Consider the following 16,617-nt stretch of genomic DNA (forward strand, 5'->3'; position numbering starts at 1 on the left):
ACTCGGGGAGGCAAGCTGTGCAAGCAGCTTCTTGCACCCACACTTTAGACAAACCAGACTAAATATAGCCAATGCTGCTCTCATGAGCCAGCTCAGAGCTGGGAGCACGGCTACATTCCACTTCAGCAAATTGGGGAGAAATCAGCTCGATTTACAAGAGAGCAGCTTTCCCCGCTTGCTCCTGTGGTTTCAAAAGGACCATACCCAAGATCCAACTGGGCTGTGGGGAGTGCTGAAGGTTTGGCCAAGCAGCTAATAGAGCCCACAGGAAAAGTAATAACCAGATAGGACTCAGGAGCATCCTCATTCACTTTCCTGTCCATAAAGGGCTAAACAACCACAACACCAGGACCGTGGGGGGTGGGGGGGATCCATTAGGTGGAACATACTCTACATACACCCCTGTTTTATGCCTTTCCCCCCATTCCCCAGCCATCAATATCCTGGTCCAAAGCTCGCTTGATGCTACTCCTCTGGCAAGGCTATCCCATCCAGTTCAGAACTAGATGCTCCATTTGTTCTCAGACCTCCCACATCACGTTGTTTGTGCTTTTACTTATTAGCACTTCTATCATTCCACCTCATCTGCTTCTTGTCTCCCTTCAGCAAAGGGATGATGGGGGCGGGTACAGAACAGGCTAAGCTCCCTTCTTTATTGACTCCTCCCCCCACATTTAGTCAAGTTCCCTGCACACAGAAAATGCAAAACCTATACAATGCCAAGGAGTTTGCAATTCCCTACCTTTCTCCTAGTTAAAGGCACAACACGTGACACTCCCTAGAGTTCAAGCACCAGCTTCAGACCCCGGGCTGCCCCTCCAGTAGGTCACCACAGCATCTACCGTGACTCAGCGTAGCAGAACACGGCAACAACGTTCTACACGATCTCCCCCTACGAACACCAGCCCTCGTTTCTTCTGGCTCCGGAGTACAGCAAGACAGGAGAAGGAAAGGGCCGGGCCAGGCCAGGCAAGAATAGGATTAAACTGACACCCTGTCTGAACTGGCTGAGAGGTCCCAAAGAAGTGACAGGAGTGGCAGGAACCAGCCTCGGCAAGCACAGTGGCAGGGTTTGAGGCCCCGCTTCTCACACTCTAGACAAGAATTTTTGAGGATGAGCTTCGATTCACCACTCCCAGGTCTTAAAAAAAAAAAAAAAAAAAAAAAAAGTGATTAATACAAGCTGCTGGTACAGTAAAGTCCAATCTTCTGGGCCAGAGAACAAAATAAATTTAGAAGAAAAAAAAAAAAAAAGGAAAGGGGGAAAAAAAAAAACCCTTGGGGATAAGTGAAATGGAAGCGAATCAGGCAGTTAGTTGAACTAATAACATCACCATGCACAGGGAAGAGCTGCTTATGGAAACCGGTCTACACGCTCCTACCGCTTCTACAGCCCTACTCTGTAGGTGAACACAGAGGGGAGTTCTCTGTGATCTAAGGAGCTACTGGGGCAATCAGAAGCATCCATAACCCTACCCACTAATTTGTTGTCTTCCCTCATTCAACAAAATTCACCAAGGGTCTACCATGGCCCAGGCTGAAGACAGGCCCACCTGCAGACAGCACGAGCACCACCAAGTACAAGAGGTGATTACAATGTTCTCAAGAAGAAAATGCACTTAGAAAAATGTCAGGGGGGTTAGAATGGAGGGCCATCTTCCTCCTTGTTCCAGGTTTCATAAGAGGGGAAATCCACGTGGACACTTCTGGTCTCTCTCCACTCTCACAGGTTCTTTTCAGAAAGGAGACAACTATAGACTCACGTCTATGAAAGGGAACAAAGCATATGTGGCTCTGGTCTCTCTCCTTCCCTTTGAGTCCCACCTGCCTGCTGCAGGAGCCCACGTTCTCCTGGCTCTTCAGGCTGTTACAGGGGCAGGTACCTCCATGAGGGGCAAGTTCCCTGCTTGGATGCAAGATCAGCAAGTCTGCTTTATCATCCAACCCAAAGCCAAACAAACCAGCCCGAGGAGTCCTGTAATAAAGACATTTTTATCTCCCGTCGGGAGTCTGTGACCTGGTTCTGAATTCAAACAGGATAGCAGGGTAGAGAGCCATCACTTACAACAGCTTCTCTTTGCTAGGAGTGTTTGACTATCTCCTTTGCCCTCTCCTCCAGCTGCTGTCATGTATCCTTACAATACCTTGGTCATGGGCAGGTGTTTTTTTTGTTTTGTTTTGTTTTGTTTTTTGTTTTTACTCTTTTGCAGGAGAGAAACTACAGAACCTGAACCTTGAATGACTTAGAGGCCATTTGATAGCCAGTTTGTTCATTTAGGATGGGAAATTCAGATTCCTTAACAGATGTCATTTAAAGCATATAACTTTCCATTTGAAATCTTTAGGGAGGTGAAGTGCTGAATATTGGAAGTCATTTTTCTGCCACATAAGAGGGACAAGTCTATTACATCTGGAATAGAAACACTACAATGTTTATCTACTCCCTTTTTTAAATGCAGCTCTAAGGATGAAGCAAGCAGGAAAGGAAATGAGAACAAAGAGTAGGAATACCCTTTGCTTGCTTCGGGGCATTTCTACTCCATTCATGAACAATTCCTGCAGTCCTCCGAGTGCCAGGCACCAACCTTGGACTACAGAGATGAATAAAACACTGTCCCTGATGAGTCCACTTTTTCTGTTCCCTGTATAATAACGCAATCTATTTCTGTTAAAAACATCACCTCACAGACACAATCATCTATACAGTCTGTCCATGGAGAATGGATTACTTTGTGGTTTCTGCGTGCTACCTCCTCCCTGGTGGCCCTAGTTTTTCCAGCTATTTGGGGTAATTTACTACAATTTTTTTTTTTTTCAAAAAAGACAATGGATGTAAATATAATCCCCACCTGAAAGCAGACCATGCATTCTATGGCTGGAAGGTACAACTCTAAGCTGCCCAGCTGCCCATAAATGCAAGGCATGGGTCGCAACCAGGCTAGGGAATAGAAACAGGATGTCGTAATGAAATTCAGAGAAGAAAACACAACCCAGGGTGGCCATAAAACATAGGCACCTCTTTATCATCTTAAACTCAAGGCTACAGGTTCAACAAAATGAATCAGCTCCCTATTTGTTCTTAACACTTTTAATACTTCTAACACTTTATATTTAACACATGGTCAAGCTTACTTAACCAAACAGATTACACATGATAAAACACCTTCTAATTTGCTAATTAGACTTGTGTGAATAAGTGAAAATTCAGAACACAAAACATGCCAAATAGTAAATTTTTTTTTTTTTTTTTTTTTTTTTTTTTAAGGATGGGAATACAAAAACATTTACTAAGGATCTCTGTTCTAAGTACCCTCCTATAAGGCCTCTCCTTTATTAAATCCTCTCAACTTTCCTAGGAAGTAAACAGTAGTGTGTCCTTTTTCCCAGATTCAGAAACTAAAGTTCAGATGTTAAGTAACACATATTGTTATTTCCTATTCCAGTTCCTCTGGCAAAATTCCTTCCCCCAATCAATGTTTCTCAATGAACTTAGGGACATGGGTTGTTACCTAGTTTGGGGTTGTGAACTTTGCATGGGATGGCCATGCACTGAGGGACATACAGCATCCCTGGCCTATGGACAAAAAATAGGAACAACAGCCCCAATATATCCCAGCCATGAGCTAGGAAGTTCAAGACTCCCTGGATGAGTACTGCTCTATCAGATTGTGAGTATCAAGACTAAAAACTGAGGAGAGGGGAACTTCCTTTAAGAGTCTCTCCTACCTTCAAATCTCTCAGAAAGTCCTTGATTTTATGGCACTTGGGCTAAGAAAGCCCCATGCACACTTATGGAGTCAGTTACAAAAGTGGCCATGAGTTTATTTCCCATACATTCCATAAGCATTTATTGAGTACCTACTATGGGTCTGGTACTGTGCTACTGGCTGGGAATATAAGGTCCCAAGCCCCAAGGGGTTAGTCTTATACTCCAGTGAGAGATTAAGTTTGGAGATGTTAAAATAGGTGTAACCACAGGTACGAGGGAAGCTCAGTGCAGAAGCCCCTCCCATAGACTAGGGCAGAGAGCTGGAAGGCAGGGCTGAGTCAGGTTCGCAGAGGAAGTGAAGTTTTCCCTGAGCCTTTAAAGATCAGGTGAGAGCAGCCAGGAAGAGCCCAGTCTAGGCTGAGCAAACAGACTTTGCAAAAACTGAGCTAGGAATCCTATTTGCAGCCAAACTTTAAACTACTTCCTTCATTCCTCAAGTGGAGACCTCATTGTGATTCAAACTCAGGATCTCCTGTTTACTAGACAAGCACTTGAACCAATAAATCTCTACAAAATAAAATAAGCCTCTGCAGTCCACGTGTACTTCATTCCAAAGCCCTTGTTTTTGCAAGGTCTGCCTTTGCTAGTATAATAACCCATCAGACAAGAAATATGACTAATTTTATACTTCTTACAGCAAGCAGGACATTCTTTTCAAATGCACTGTGGACTGGCAACCATGGGAGTGTCCCTCACTTGGGAACACAGAAGAGTGAAGAGAAAAAGAGGATAATCAAGGTCAGCTGAAGGGTGAGGCAGAAGGGGTGCCAGCAGGTCAACTTACCCTTGACCTGAAGCTCAAGATGATCCTTATCCTCTGTTAGCTTTTTTCACTCCTATGAAGCCTTGTTTCACTTACCATCAACTGTACCAATGCACGAAGCCTGATTCTCACATTATTCTATTTGCACAGGAAGCTTATTTTGGCTATTTTTTCAAAACCATGTATGCTATATATGTAATATAGAAACTATTATGTGAGTATATTAATAAATAGGTAACTAAAAGTAGCCAACTGGGAAACTCAGCCCAAAGGCAATAGTTTTTTGAGTTAAGGTACTGAGCACAGAAACTGGGTTGTTGCCACTTCAGGTGGTTAAATAATTATGAGAGCAGGAGTCAGAGTAGTTCAATTGTTCTCTCCTGGGGCAGGAAGGGGTGAGGGAAGCAAGCCCTTGTGGCTCCCTCTTGCCTCTAGCCTACAAGGAACGGGCTCATTTCCCCTTGGCAAGGAGCCAGATGCGGTAGGCAGGCATGCCCTCATTTTCCTGCCCCAGTTCCCCTCTTACCTGAGGCACACTCAGGAACCATAACTCTGCAGGTAACTTCGGTCCCATAATTATTGCATTTTTATCATTCAGGCACACTTTGACCTCAAATTTGACATCACAAACACATCTGGTCCACGCATATTTCCCCATAAATTACCCTGCACACAAAAAAGTCTTGTGTTCCAAGGTAAGATATTCTGAAGTAAAACTTCGGGATCCCTCACAAACCTCCTGTCTCTGCTTTCAACCAGGAGGTTCAGGAGAGGCAGTATCGTAGAGCTCCAACCGCAAAGCCAAAAGGCCAAAATCACACTAGAAAAAGAGGAAGGTATCTTCAAAGGAAAGGATTCACCCCAACGGAAGAGGCTGGCTATTCTTTTTTATTCCTGGCTGATTCCATTTCTTTTTTGCAAACTTTGCTAACCCCGGGGATGGTGGTATAAACAGAGACAGGTGTAGGGGCACCTCCACCCTCTGAGTACATCCGCTGCTACCGCTGTCGGGTGCGCATGATAGGGGCCCTGGACCCAATCGAAGTCCAGGCTTCCCGATGACGCACCCGGCCGGGGGTCCTCTCCCACGTGGGGGGAGGGGGTGTTACAAAATGGGCATTCCCAGTCCTGCGGCCACCCAGCCCGCCCCGGTTAGAGGGGACAGCGAAAGGGACACCTCGGAGCTGAGACCTCATGCCCGTCTCTCCGATTTTCCCACTTCCAGCACATCGTTTCGCATCAGGGGTACTGTTTGCCTCCAACCCCAAAGTCCTGCGCACCTACATGTCTTTCTAAAGCAACTGAAGAAAGCGCCTATTCGCCTTCCGGGACTCAGGTGAGTGCCAAGAGGTGTAGGAGGAAAGGGCCCGCTCGCCACCATCCTCTTTCCTCTCCTCCCCACGTTCCCCAGGATTCATCAGGGATGTGTGTAGTGGGGTGCGCGGGTTAAGAGGGAGCTTAAAATGCCCAAGCGTCCCTTACCTTCCACAGCCATTCTCCTAGAGCTTCCCTAACGCATGCATAATTTTCTCGGCCGAGGTACTCCTCCTGCCCCGCGCTCCCCCCTCCTCGCGCTTTCGCCTAAATATTCTGCGCTCATCTGCTCCAGGACCAACCTGCCGCGGTCACGCAAAGCGAGGCTGCCGGCTCGGCTCGGCGCAGGGCGGCCCGGGAAGTGTAGTTCTCTCACTTCCCTCCGACCCGGGAGAGCACCCCGAATCCTCCGCGGGGTACTGCTCCATCTCCACGCTCAGACGGCAGCTCCGGCCTCAGCCCGCCTAGGCAGAATAATCCCTCCTGGGGGGCGTCTCGCGGGCAGAGCCAGCGACCCCCGGACGTGGCGAGGACTACATTTCCCAGGATGCCGTGCGCTGGGTTTCGTTCGGCGCTGAATAGAGACCCGAAATTGAGCTCTTCGCGGACAATTGGAAGTGGGTAAGCACCTGGCAGGCAAGGGTCGTGCGGGGGGCAGGGGGTAGCTGGGTCTGTGGTGGAATCTTCTGGGCCTGTTCGCCGGCGTGCTTGGCCCGTCATTTAGTAAGGGGAGCAGAGCTCCGGCTGGCAGTGGTTCCCGCCTGGGCCAGAGAGCCGCTGCCCAGGTGCGGCTCAAACTTGTTCCTCTGCGCCCTGGAATACGCGGGGTTCTGGAGAAAACCGCCAGGTGACGTAGCCTTCGTCTAATCCTCCAAGTTGTACAGGTGTATAAACACTTAAAACGGAGTGGGGGATGGCTTGAAAACACTGAACAGGCATCAGCCTCCAGGGGTTATTGAGAACCAAATCCCACCTGAGGATGTCAGATGATGGAAGGCTGTCTTGCTTCCCAACTAGGAGGCTTTCAGCTTGTTTGGCCTGGAAGCCAGTTGACGGTCTGTGGTAGGGCCTAATAATTAACAGCGCCTAAGAATTAGTGTCCTTTCAACTTCTGACCCTGTGTCCTAACTCCAGGTGTTGGGTTGCTCTATAAGCAGACAGGGGAAAGAATCACGTGGAGGGCAATAGAATTCCAGAGCTGGTAAATACTGATAAAAATGACGTTCCCAGGCCTTTTTCTTTTCTTTTCTTTTCTTTTCCTTTCTTTTCTCTTCTTTTCTTTTCTTTTCTTTTCTTTTCTTTTCTTTTCTTTTCTTTTCTTTTCACATGTAGAAATGTAGATGCAGTTATGGCTGGTAGAGATAAGGGAAGGGTCTTGCGGAAAAAATCTGATTCAGGACTGCAGTAAGACTTTTAAAGGTCTTGAGCTTGAAAGTTGCAATGGTTCTATATCGTTAGATATATCACTATCCCTATCTATCTAAAAACTACTCTGGAAAATAACTCTAAGGAAGTATAAAGATTTGATTCTTCCCAAAAGATGACTAGTTAGATTTTGTCTTGGTCATAAATTTTTTTTAAATAATTTTCTTTCTGAGGGTGTACATGCACACCTGCTTTTCTGGTCATGGAGTATGTGCCTAGTCCTGCTATCTGGTAATATGACTGTGTCTGGGTCCTTTTTTTTTTTTCCTTTTATTTTCCCCTCCCCCTGTGTCTGGGTACTTTTAGAATACCTGTGTGTAAACATTAAATGCCGTTGGTGATACTTTAACTGTGAGTCCGTAGAGCTGTGTGCAAATCAAACCCAAGATTTCCATCTTTGGTGCAGTAGCCAGAGACCTTTTCAGTGAGACACAGCGGGTATTTGCCATTGGTAAAATCATTTTTCCAACTTAATATGCAACAAAGCATTTTAAAATCTGGGAGGAACAAGGGGCACCTGGATGGGTCAGTTGGTGGAGCACACAACCCTTGATCTCAGGGTTGTAAGTTTGAACTCCATATTGGGTGTAGAGATTACTTAAAAAAATATATGGACGGAAGTGAAATCTGGGTGTTTCTCTCCCCTCTCATGTATGTAACATCACCAAAGCATTAAGTTTTTCCTTAGAATGTTTGGGGAAAAAAAACCAATGGACAGGCAATATCAGTGGTTCTTGACCTTGTCTGTGCACCAGTCTTTTCCAAGCACACATTTTAAAGCTTCAAGTTGATCTCACAGAATCTGGATTTCTGAGTGTTTGGATAGGGACAATTAAGTTTTAAAAACCCACAGGTGATTCTATGTGCAGTGAAGGTGAAAATCATTGGTCTGTTTTTAAGCTTTTAAGGATCTGGGTGATACTAAAATGTAAAAGTCCCTGGGAGCACCTGGGTGGCTCAGTCGGTTGAGCTTCCGACTTCGGCTCAGGCCGTGATCTCAAGGTTTGTGAGTTCAAGCCCCCCCCCATCGGGCTCTATGCTGACAGAGCCTGGAGCCTGCTTCAGATTCCATGTCTCCCTCCCTCTCTGCCCTTCCCTCACTTGCACCCTGTCTCTCTTTCTCTCTCAAAAATAAATAAGCATTAAAAAATAAATAAGAGTCACTGAAATCCATTTTTAATTTAAAAACTTTATTTCAACTCAAATATTTAAGACCTTTCTCAATTGATGTGCATTCTTGTTTAAGTTTCACTTTTAGTATAAATCTAAGATGTGAAGGAAGTATTAATTTAACCAATAAGAAATAGCCAATACTGAATTCTTTTTTTTTTTTTTAACCTAGAAATAGAGCAGTATCATATTGTTCAACCTAATGAAGGATAAGCAGAAGTTAACCTGGGGTTTTCAATTCTGGTTGATCATCTGGGGGGGTAGGGGGAAACAATTCCCACTAGAATGGCCAAAAGGAAAAGACAGAAAATACCAACTCTTGGCAAGACTGTGAGGCAGTAAGAACTCATAAATACTGCTGTTGTTGTGCGAATTGATGCAACCACTTTGGAAAACCATTTGGCATATTAAGTCAAATATACACTTATCCTGTGACCCAGTAGTTCCTCTTATAGGTGTATAGCAGACAGATATGCATACACATCTCCAAAAGACATATACAGGAATGTTCATGGTGTATTATTTGTAATAGCTACAAACTGGAAACAGCCCAGATGTTAATCAACACTAGATAAATGAGCTGTGGTATAAACAAACCAACCTGTCCTGCAGGTGAGCAGACTATGCCCCATGGACCAAATATGGCCTGCTGCCTATCTCTGTCTTGTTCATGAGCTAAGTTTGGATTTTACATGTTTAAATGGTTGGGGGAAAAAGAAGAATATCTTGTCACTTGTGAAAATTATATAGAAGTACCTACATAATAGCTTCAGTTTTGCTTTTTGGCCTGTTAAACTTAAAATATTTCCTATCCCTTACAGAAAAAAGTTTTAGCAAATTCTACAATAAAGTAATGGAAATGAATGAATTACAACTGCATACAACAACAAAGATAAACCACATGCATTAGGTGTCTATTGCTGGTGACAAATCACCGCAAAATTGAGTGGCTTATAATAACACCCTTTTATTACCTCAGTTTCTGTGGGAAAGAGATTTGGGCATAGCTAAGCTGGAATTTCTGCTTCATGGTTTTTTGTTTTGTTTTGTTTTAATTTTTTGAGAGAGAGGGAGAGAGAAAGAGCGCACCCATGCAAGCCAGGGAGGAGCACAGAGAGAGGGAGAGAGAAATCCCAAGCAATCTCCGCACTATCAGCACAGAGCCCGATGCAGGGCTTGAACCCACGAACTGTGAGATCATAACCTAGCCAAAACCAAGAGTCGGATACTTAACCAAATGAGCCACCGAGGTGTCCCATTTCATGGTCTTTTACAGGTTGCAATCAAGGTGTTGCCTGGGCCAAAGTCATCTGAAGGCTCAACTTGGGAAGCTTAAGCTTCCAAGTTCACATGGTTGTTGGTGGAACTCACTTCCTCACAGGCTGTTGGATGGAAGGCTTCAGTTCTTTGCTGGCTGTTGGCCAGAGGCCGCCCTTAGTACTTTGCCGCAAGAGCCTTTCCAACATGGCAGGCTGCTTCATCGAAACACACAAGCTAAGAAAGGAAAATAGAGTTTGCTAACAAGATTAAAGTCACAACCTTTTGTTACTTAATCATAGAAGTCCCATCCCCTTAATGTTGCCATGTTGTCATCTATTGGTTAGATGTAAGTTACTCAAGGGGAAGCTATAAATATCAGGAGATTGGATCATTGGGAGTCATCTTAGAGCCTTCCTACCACAACACACAGGTAAGATGCTGAACTAAAAAAGCCAGACGAAAAGAAGTACATTTGTGTGATTCCATTTTATGTAAAATTCAAAAACTGGACAAAATCTATGGCATTGGAAGTCAGGGTAGGGGTTCCCTAAGTGTGTGGGGGGGGGAGTATAAGAGCAGGGAATGGTTAGTAACTGGAAGAAAGGCCCATGAGGGCATCTGGAATGCTGGGGTATTGTGATTCTTCAGCTGTCCACTGTTTAGACATGTGTATAATGTTTGTGAAAGGTATTAAGCCATATGTATCTGATTTGTGAAGTGTGTATGTGTGTGAGAGATACTCCAGTGAAAATTGATAAGAAGTAATGTATGCTTAGATTCAGTTAAACATGATAAATGACCCATTCATCAGCCACTCTGATTATCCATGCCTTCTCTTTCTTTGCCACAGTAAAGTGGGGGTTGATTCCATTCCATTTAATAAGTTATGTTTTGAGGACCTACTAAGTACTAGGTCCTTGTCTAGATGTTTGTAATATATGGCAGGCTGAATTTCTAGAAATGGCCCTTAAGATTCCATACCATTATCCCCTGAACTCGTGTATGTGATGAGTCATTCCTCCTGTGATTGTGTTATGTTAAAAGACACAGTTGACTTTAAAAGTAGAAGACTATCCAGGTGGGCCTAATATAGTCAATCAAGAAAGCATTTTCTCGGGGTGCCTGGGTGGTTCCGTCGGTTAAGCGGCCGACTTCGGCTCAGGTCATGATTTCGGGGTCCGTGAGTTTGAGCCCCATGTCGGGGTCTGTGCTGACAGCTCAGAGCCTGGATCCTGTTCAGATTCTGTGTCTCCCTCTCTCTGACCCTCCCCTGTTCATGCTCTGTCTCTCTCTGTCTCAAAAATAAATAAACGTTAAAAAAGAAAAAGAAAAAGAAAGCATTTTCTCTAACTGGTAGCAAAAGAGGAGGGCAGAAGAGGAACTCAAAGAGATTCTAGGCATGAAGAAGACTCAACACATAGGTTACTCCTTTGAAGAGAGAGGCGTGTGAGTAGGGATATAAGTGGTCCCTGGCAGACAGAGGCAAGGAAAAAGGGCCTCAGTCCTAAAGGTATAAGGAGCTGGATTCTACTAACAACTTGAATGAGCCTGGAAATGGATTCTTCCCCAGAGACTTCAGATAAGCATTCAACCCACCTGACACTTTGACTCAGGTCTTGTAAAACCCGAACATAGAACACAAGTGAGCCCACACATCCCTCTTAGCTACAGAACTGTGAGCTAGTAAATCAATATTGTTTTAAGCTGCTAAATGTACTTCCTTTTTTTTTTTTTGTTTTTGTTTTTGTTTTTGAGAAAAAGAGAGAGTGATCAGGGGAGGGGCAGAGAGAGAGAGGAGTGATCAGGGGAGGGGCATGAGAATCCCAAGCAGGCTCCACACTATCAGCATGGAGCCCAATGTGGGGCTTGAACCCACAAACCCATGAAATCACGACCTGAGCCAAAACCAAGAGTCGGACACTTAACCAACTGAGCCACGCAGGTGCCCCTAAATATGCTTATTTTCTGTCTGTTAATCTGTTTGTTATGCAGCAATAGAAGCTAATACAGGATGCATCCTGTACACAGCAGAGAGTTATATGGGACCTGTTTTGTTGGCAGGGACAGTTTAAAAAAATGATTTTAATGCTGATAAAGGAAATCAGAATCTCTGGAGGTAGGACTCTCACCACCAGCATTTTTTTTTCTTTTTTCAAGTTTTTTAAGTATTTCAGGAGATTCTAATTGGAAGCTTCTATTGAGCACTCTTGTTAAAGGGACAGAGACAAAACCGCCTGGGGAAGAAGAGATATTTGGCATTCCCCTCTGTCACATGTTCTGTTAACCTGACACCGAGTCTTGTCATAGAGTCTTGCAACATGCCTTTTGAATGTGGGCTTCCTCTCCGTTCCCTCTGCTACCCTGCTGGAGGAGTCAGACATGGGTTTCGTTTAAATAACATAAGCGCTTCCCCTGGCTCCAGGAGGACAGGGAAGGACTCTGGTTTGCTTACATGAATAAACTACCTGGTCATGATTAGGTCTGCATTCTCCCCAATGAAACTTCAAGTTAATGTTTTGTTTTTGTTTGTTGTGATGGTCCACGCTGGAAGAAGTAGGCATTTCTACACCTGGGATCAATTCAAAACTGACTTAGAGGCAAGTTAATCTGAGCCTTCTCATTTCAGAGTCAGGGCAGAGAAAGAGCATGCCCAGGTTGTACCATGGTAGAACAATGTCTAGAACCCAGATCCAGGCAAGGGTTTTTTTTAGGGGGTTGGGGGTGCAGGATGGGAAGATTTCTGTTGCTTTAGGCTTGGCTTGGTTGCCAAGTGAGGAGGCTGGGGTAGCTGTACTTCTTGCTGCAGTTTTGAGGACAGGTTGGGGTAGCTCTACCTCAGGCTGGAGGGGCAGTGGCTACTGGAGGGACCGTTATTCTCATAGTAACGGCAGAGGAACAAGAGGGCAAAGGAAGCATCAAGACTTTTAAGGCCTGGCTCAGAGCTGGGGCATGTTCACTTGTTTCCTTTTGTCATTTGTCAATGTAAGTCACATGACCAATCTCATCATTAAGGCATGAGGAAATATACTATGCCCATGAGGAAGCCGTGGCAGGGATGTGAATGTGGGGAAGGATGAAACGTTCGTTGGGTTAATTACTCAATCTCCACAGTGGCTGTGTATGAGTCTTCTGTGGTTGCCATAACAAAGTGACCCAGCTGGGTGGCTTAAGACAACAGAAACGTATCCCTTTACATCCGGGAGACTAGAAGTCTGAAATCAGAGTATTGGCAGGGCCATACTTCCTCCGAAGTCTCTACGGGAGAGTCCTGTCTTCTTCCTAGTTTCTAGTGGTTGCTGGCAGTCTTTAGGTTCCATGTGTGTTGCTACATCACTCGTATCTTTGCCTTTGTCATCACATGGTCTTGTTCCTCATGAGTATGTCTCTGACTTTTTAGGTCGCTCTTCCTTATAAGAGCACCACTCATTAGATTCAGGGCCGACCCTAACCCTGTATTACCTCTTCTTAATTGATTGTCTTTGGAAAGACATTATTCCCAGATAAGGTCACATTCACAAATATGTGGGGTTAGGAATTCTACACATTTATTTTGGGGATACAATTCAACTCAACCCACAACGAACAGACCAGAATCCTGTACCGTCTTTTATAAACTAGAGCAGTTGTTCTCAAAGTCTGGGTCCTGGATCCACGCAATGAACATCATCTGGGAGGTGGTTAAAAGTTCAAATTCTTGGGCCCCAACCCAGACCTACAGAATCAGAAACTAGTGGGGTGGGACCCAGCAATGTGTGATGTTACAAGTTCTCCAGGTGACATTAATTCATGCTAGAGTTGGAGAACCACCTACCGTAGAAGAGAGTAGAAGCTAGGCTTTGCAAAAAGGTAAATGTGGCCATAATTGTTCAGGAGTGAGAGGTAGGACCCAAACCCAGTTGGGTGTCCCGTCCGTGTGTTCTGAATATGTAGTGTTGTTGGAATAAGTGATGGTGAAGGTAATTACACAAAAGAAAGCAGATGTTGGAAGTAGAGTGGGTTTAACTAATCACTTGAGTAATAAGAATATAATTCTAAGGACTCCAGGTCCCCCTTGCCTAATGGATCAGTGGCTTTGACAAAGCACTGTTCCTATATGCAAAAGTCATCACTGAATTGTCATTTCCTGTGGGTGTGAGAAAGCTGGGAGGCGTTATCAGAGCTGGTTCCTGAGTCTGCAGCGTGAGCTACGCTGGGGAGAATCCATGAAAAGAACGTAGCCACGGTGTTCTGCACAGTGTTCAGTGCACTTGTGAAAATGATTATTACCAAAGACCAACTGCTGACTCCACACTTCTGTCTTCAGCCAGTTCTGGAGAAGAATGTATGTGCAGGGCTGAGAAGGAAAACGTGCCACAGTTTGGTACAGCATTTCAGGCATGAGACATAGGAAGTTAGTTTACCAGTGAGGTCCCATCTAATGCACAACTAAATTTAACAAAGGGAGTCAGCGCTGAGATGGGGTTAGATTATCAAATAAAAACAGAGTAAAAATCAGGAATGGGCAACTTTGTGCTTGAAAATACCTTACGTTGTCCCTTGAAACACAAGGCATGGAATTTTATGTATACAGTCCTATGGAGTAATTCCCTAGCACGCCAAACTTAGAGCATAAAGAAAAGACTACAAGGAAAATCTTTATGCAGATGTCTGTATATTCAAAACATCCTGCCTTTAAAATAAAGTCCTCATTCTGAATGTGGGGGGCGGATAGACTGTTCCAAACTTTTTCTTTTGGACTCCAATGTGCTGCTTGGCTTTTCAAGGATTAAATGAGGAAATTAAAATTCCCATCTTAGAGGTAGGTCTCTAAAGAAATGGGAGTTTGTTCAATAAATTTAACCTACCTACATGAATCAAACATTATGGAGTGCTTACGATTTGCCAGAAATTCCAAGTACTTTAAAAACATGCAGACATTCTGGCTCTGGAGGCCATGTGCTTGACTACCGTACTATGTTGCCTTTCTGTTTTTGCACATGTTGTGTCTCTTCTATATGCAGCTTTGGAGAGTGGCTAAATTTGGGGGGTTAATGTGTTAGATAGATAACTGATCCTCAAAAAGCCCCTGACACAGATAAATTGTTCTCCATTTTATAGATGAGCAAATCAAGGGCAGAGACGTGACTTTGCTTAATTCACCCAGCTGGTATGTGGTGAGAGGCAGACCTCAAAAGTCAAAGCATGGAGTTGGATACACTGATATCGGGTGTGGGCTCAAAGGAGTGCCCCCACCCCAACCCTGACGCCTCTTTCCTTGAAGGGTAGCAAGTAATATGGATAAAACTTCTACGGCCTTTTCTTTTTAGGAAGCGAGCTCTATGCTTTCTTATTTTCCCAGGGGCAGAAAAAATAGCATATTGTGTTGTCTCAAAAGAAAAGAATCAAGTTGAGCCTTCGTGGTTAGAGATGAGAAAAGTCCATCAGTTGTCAGAAAGTCAGAGTTAAGGGAATTTGTGCAGCCAGGGCCCGATAAAAGGCACTGCAGCTACCGATGACAGATTACTGTCCTCATAAACCTGAAGGCATGATCTAGGGCTCAATCCTAATGTCTGCCAAACTCAGAGAAGTTAAAGAAAAATGAGACATGGGAGATGATTTAGATTGCACCTGGGAGAGAAAGGATGTAGTGCACCCAAGATGTGCCTTGTGAGATAAGGCGAGCATTAGCATAGAGCATCCCCATTATTTGCCTTCTCCTTGCTTTTTCCAGCCCGTGGTAACTGTTAGAGAAAATATGTGGCTTGTGAAAGTTATCTCCGTGAGGTCTGATTTTGTTCAGGAAAACTAAAAGCTGGAAACGTAAATGTTATGAGTGCAAGGGATATTATCAGCTAATTTTTTCCCCATGGTTTTAAATGTTAATGGTGTAATATGTCAGGTGTCTTAACTGATGCAGTGTATATTTGCTAAGGTGATCTCTGCCTTCCTCATACAACTCTTCATGGGTTGTATGGACTCTTGGATTGATGTGCGTGGGAGGTGGGGGTGGGTCCTTCGTTCCGATCCCCTGGGCTGGTCTCAGGAAAAAAACAAACCCAACCACGAAGCTTCTCTGAGGCCCGGCTCCTTATGGTGCTGCCTTATATGTGCTGTATGTATTGTTGACTTTGCCCATGGAGGCACAGCGATAGAGTAGAAGTACCCTGGAAACTATAGATGTGAGTTTGAAGTCTGCCTCTCACCACATACCAGCTGGGTGAATTGAAACAAAGTCCCGTCTCTGCCCTTGATTTGCTCATCTATAAAATGGACCACAATTTATCTGTGTCAGGGGCTTTTTGAGGATCAGCTATCCATCTAACAAATTAACCCCCGAAATTTAGTTGCTTAAAATAATTTCTCCTCTCACAGAATTTCTGTGGTTCCAGGAATCTGAGAAACTTCTCTGGGTGATTTCCAGCACAGTGTCTCTCATGAGGTTGCAGTCAAGATGGTTGCCAGGGCTGCCGTCTTCCAAAGGCTTGACTGGGGGTAGAGGACTGGTTTCCATAGTGTCTCTCTCACACAATTGGCAAGTTAGTGCTGGCTCTTGGCAGGAGGCCTCAGTGCCTGCAACGTAGACATCTTCACAAGACTGCTGGCTTTTTCCTCACAAAATGACAACTGGCTTTCCCACAGAGAGAGTTATCCAAGAAAGGCAGGAGAGGCCACATGCCTTTTGTGACCTGTCTTGGGAGTCACAAATCGTCACTCTTGCCTATTCTACATGCTAGAAGCAAGCTACTTGGTCCAACCTTCATTCAAGGGGAGGAGAATCAGGCTCTATTTTTTTGAAGGGAGTGTCTAAGAATTTGTGGTCATATTTTAAATCACCACAAGAGATAACATAAGTAAAATTTTTGGAAAAAATAAGTGTTGGATAAATGAACGCACTTAGTATTTGAAGGCTTTAAAAGTACCTGGTTCCACTCCATCT

The 16,617-nt window shown here is 44.5% G+C and overlaps 1 protein-coding gene and 1 long non-coding RNA gene across 3 annotated transcripts in view; one reads left to right on the forward strand and one right to left on the reverse strand.

The window, feature by feature from the left end:
* Positions 1-6,142, reverse strand: part of SAMD12 (sterile alpha motif domain containing 12) — a 394,334-nt gene extending 388,192 nt beyond the window's left edge. The window contains exon 1 of one of the 2 annotated variants that reach the window (XM_060611200.3): positions 6,015-6,142. In XM_060611200.3, the coding sequence (XP_060467183.3) occupies positions 6,015-6,027 (13 nt within the window). In that variant the 5' untranslated portion in view covers positions 6,028-6,142. Of the gene's footprint in view, positions 1-5,058; positions 5,209-6,014 lie in introns of those variants that run through there. The other variant, XM_060611199.3, reaches the window with a different exon arrangement.
* A 12-nt stretch (positions 6,143-6,154) lies between these two features.
* Positions 6,155-16,617, forward strand: part of LOC144615134 (uncharacterized) — a 143,822-nt gene continuing 133,359 nt past the window's right edge. The window contains exon 1 of the long non-coding RNA XR_013553604.1: positions 6,155-6,467. This is a non-coding gene — a long non-coding RNA (uncharacterized LOC144615134). The remainder of the gene's footprint in view (positions 6,468-16,617) is intronic.

This window comes from Panthera onca, chromosome F2 (assembly GCF_046562875.1).
Source record: "Panthera onca isolate mPanOnc1 chromosome F2, mPanOnc1 haplotype 2, whole genome shotgun sequence".
Taxonomy (NCBI): Eukaryota; Metazoa; Chordata; class Mammalia; order Carnivora; family Felidae; genus Panthera; species Panthera onca.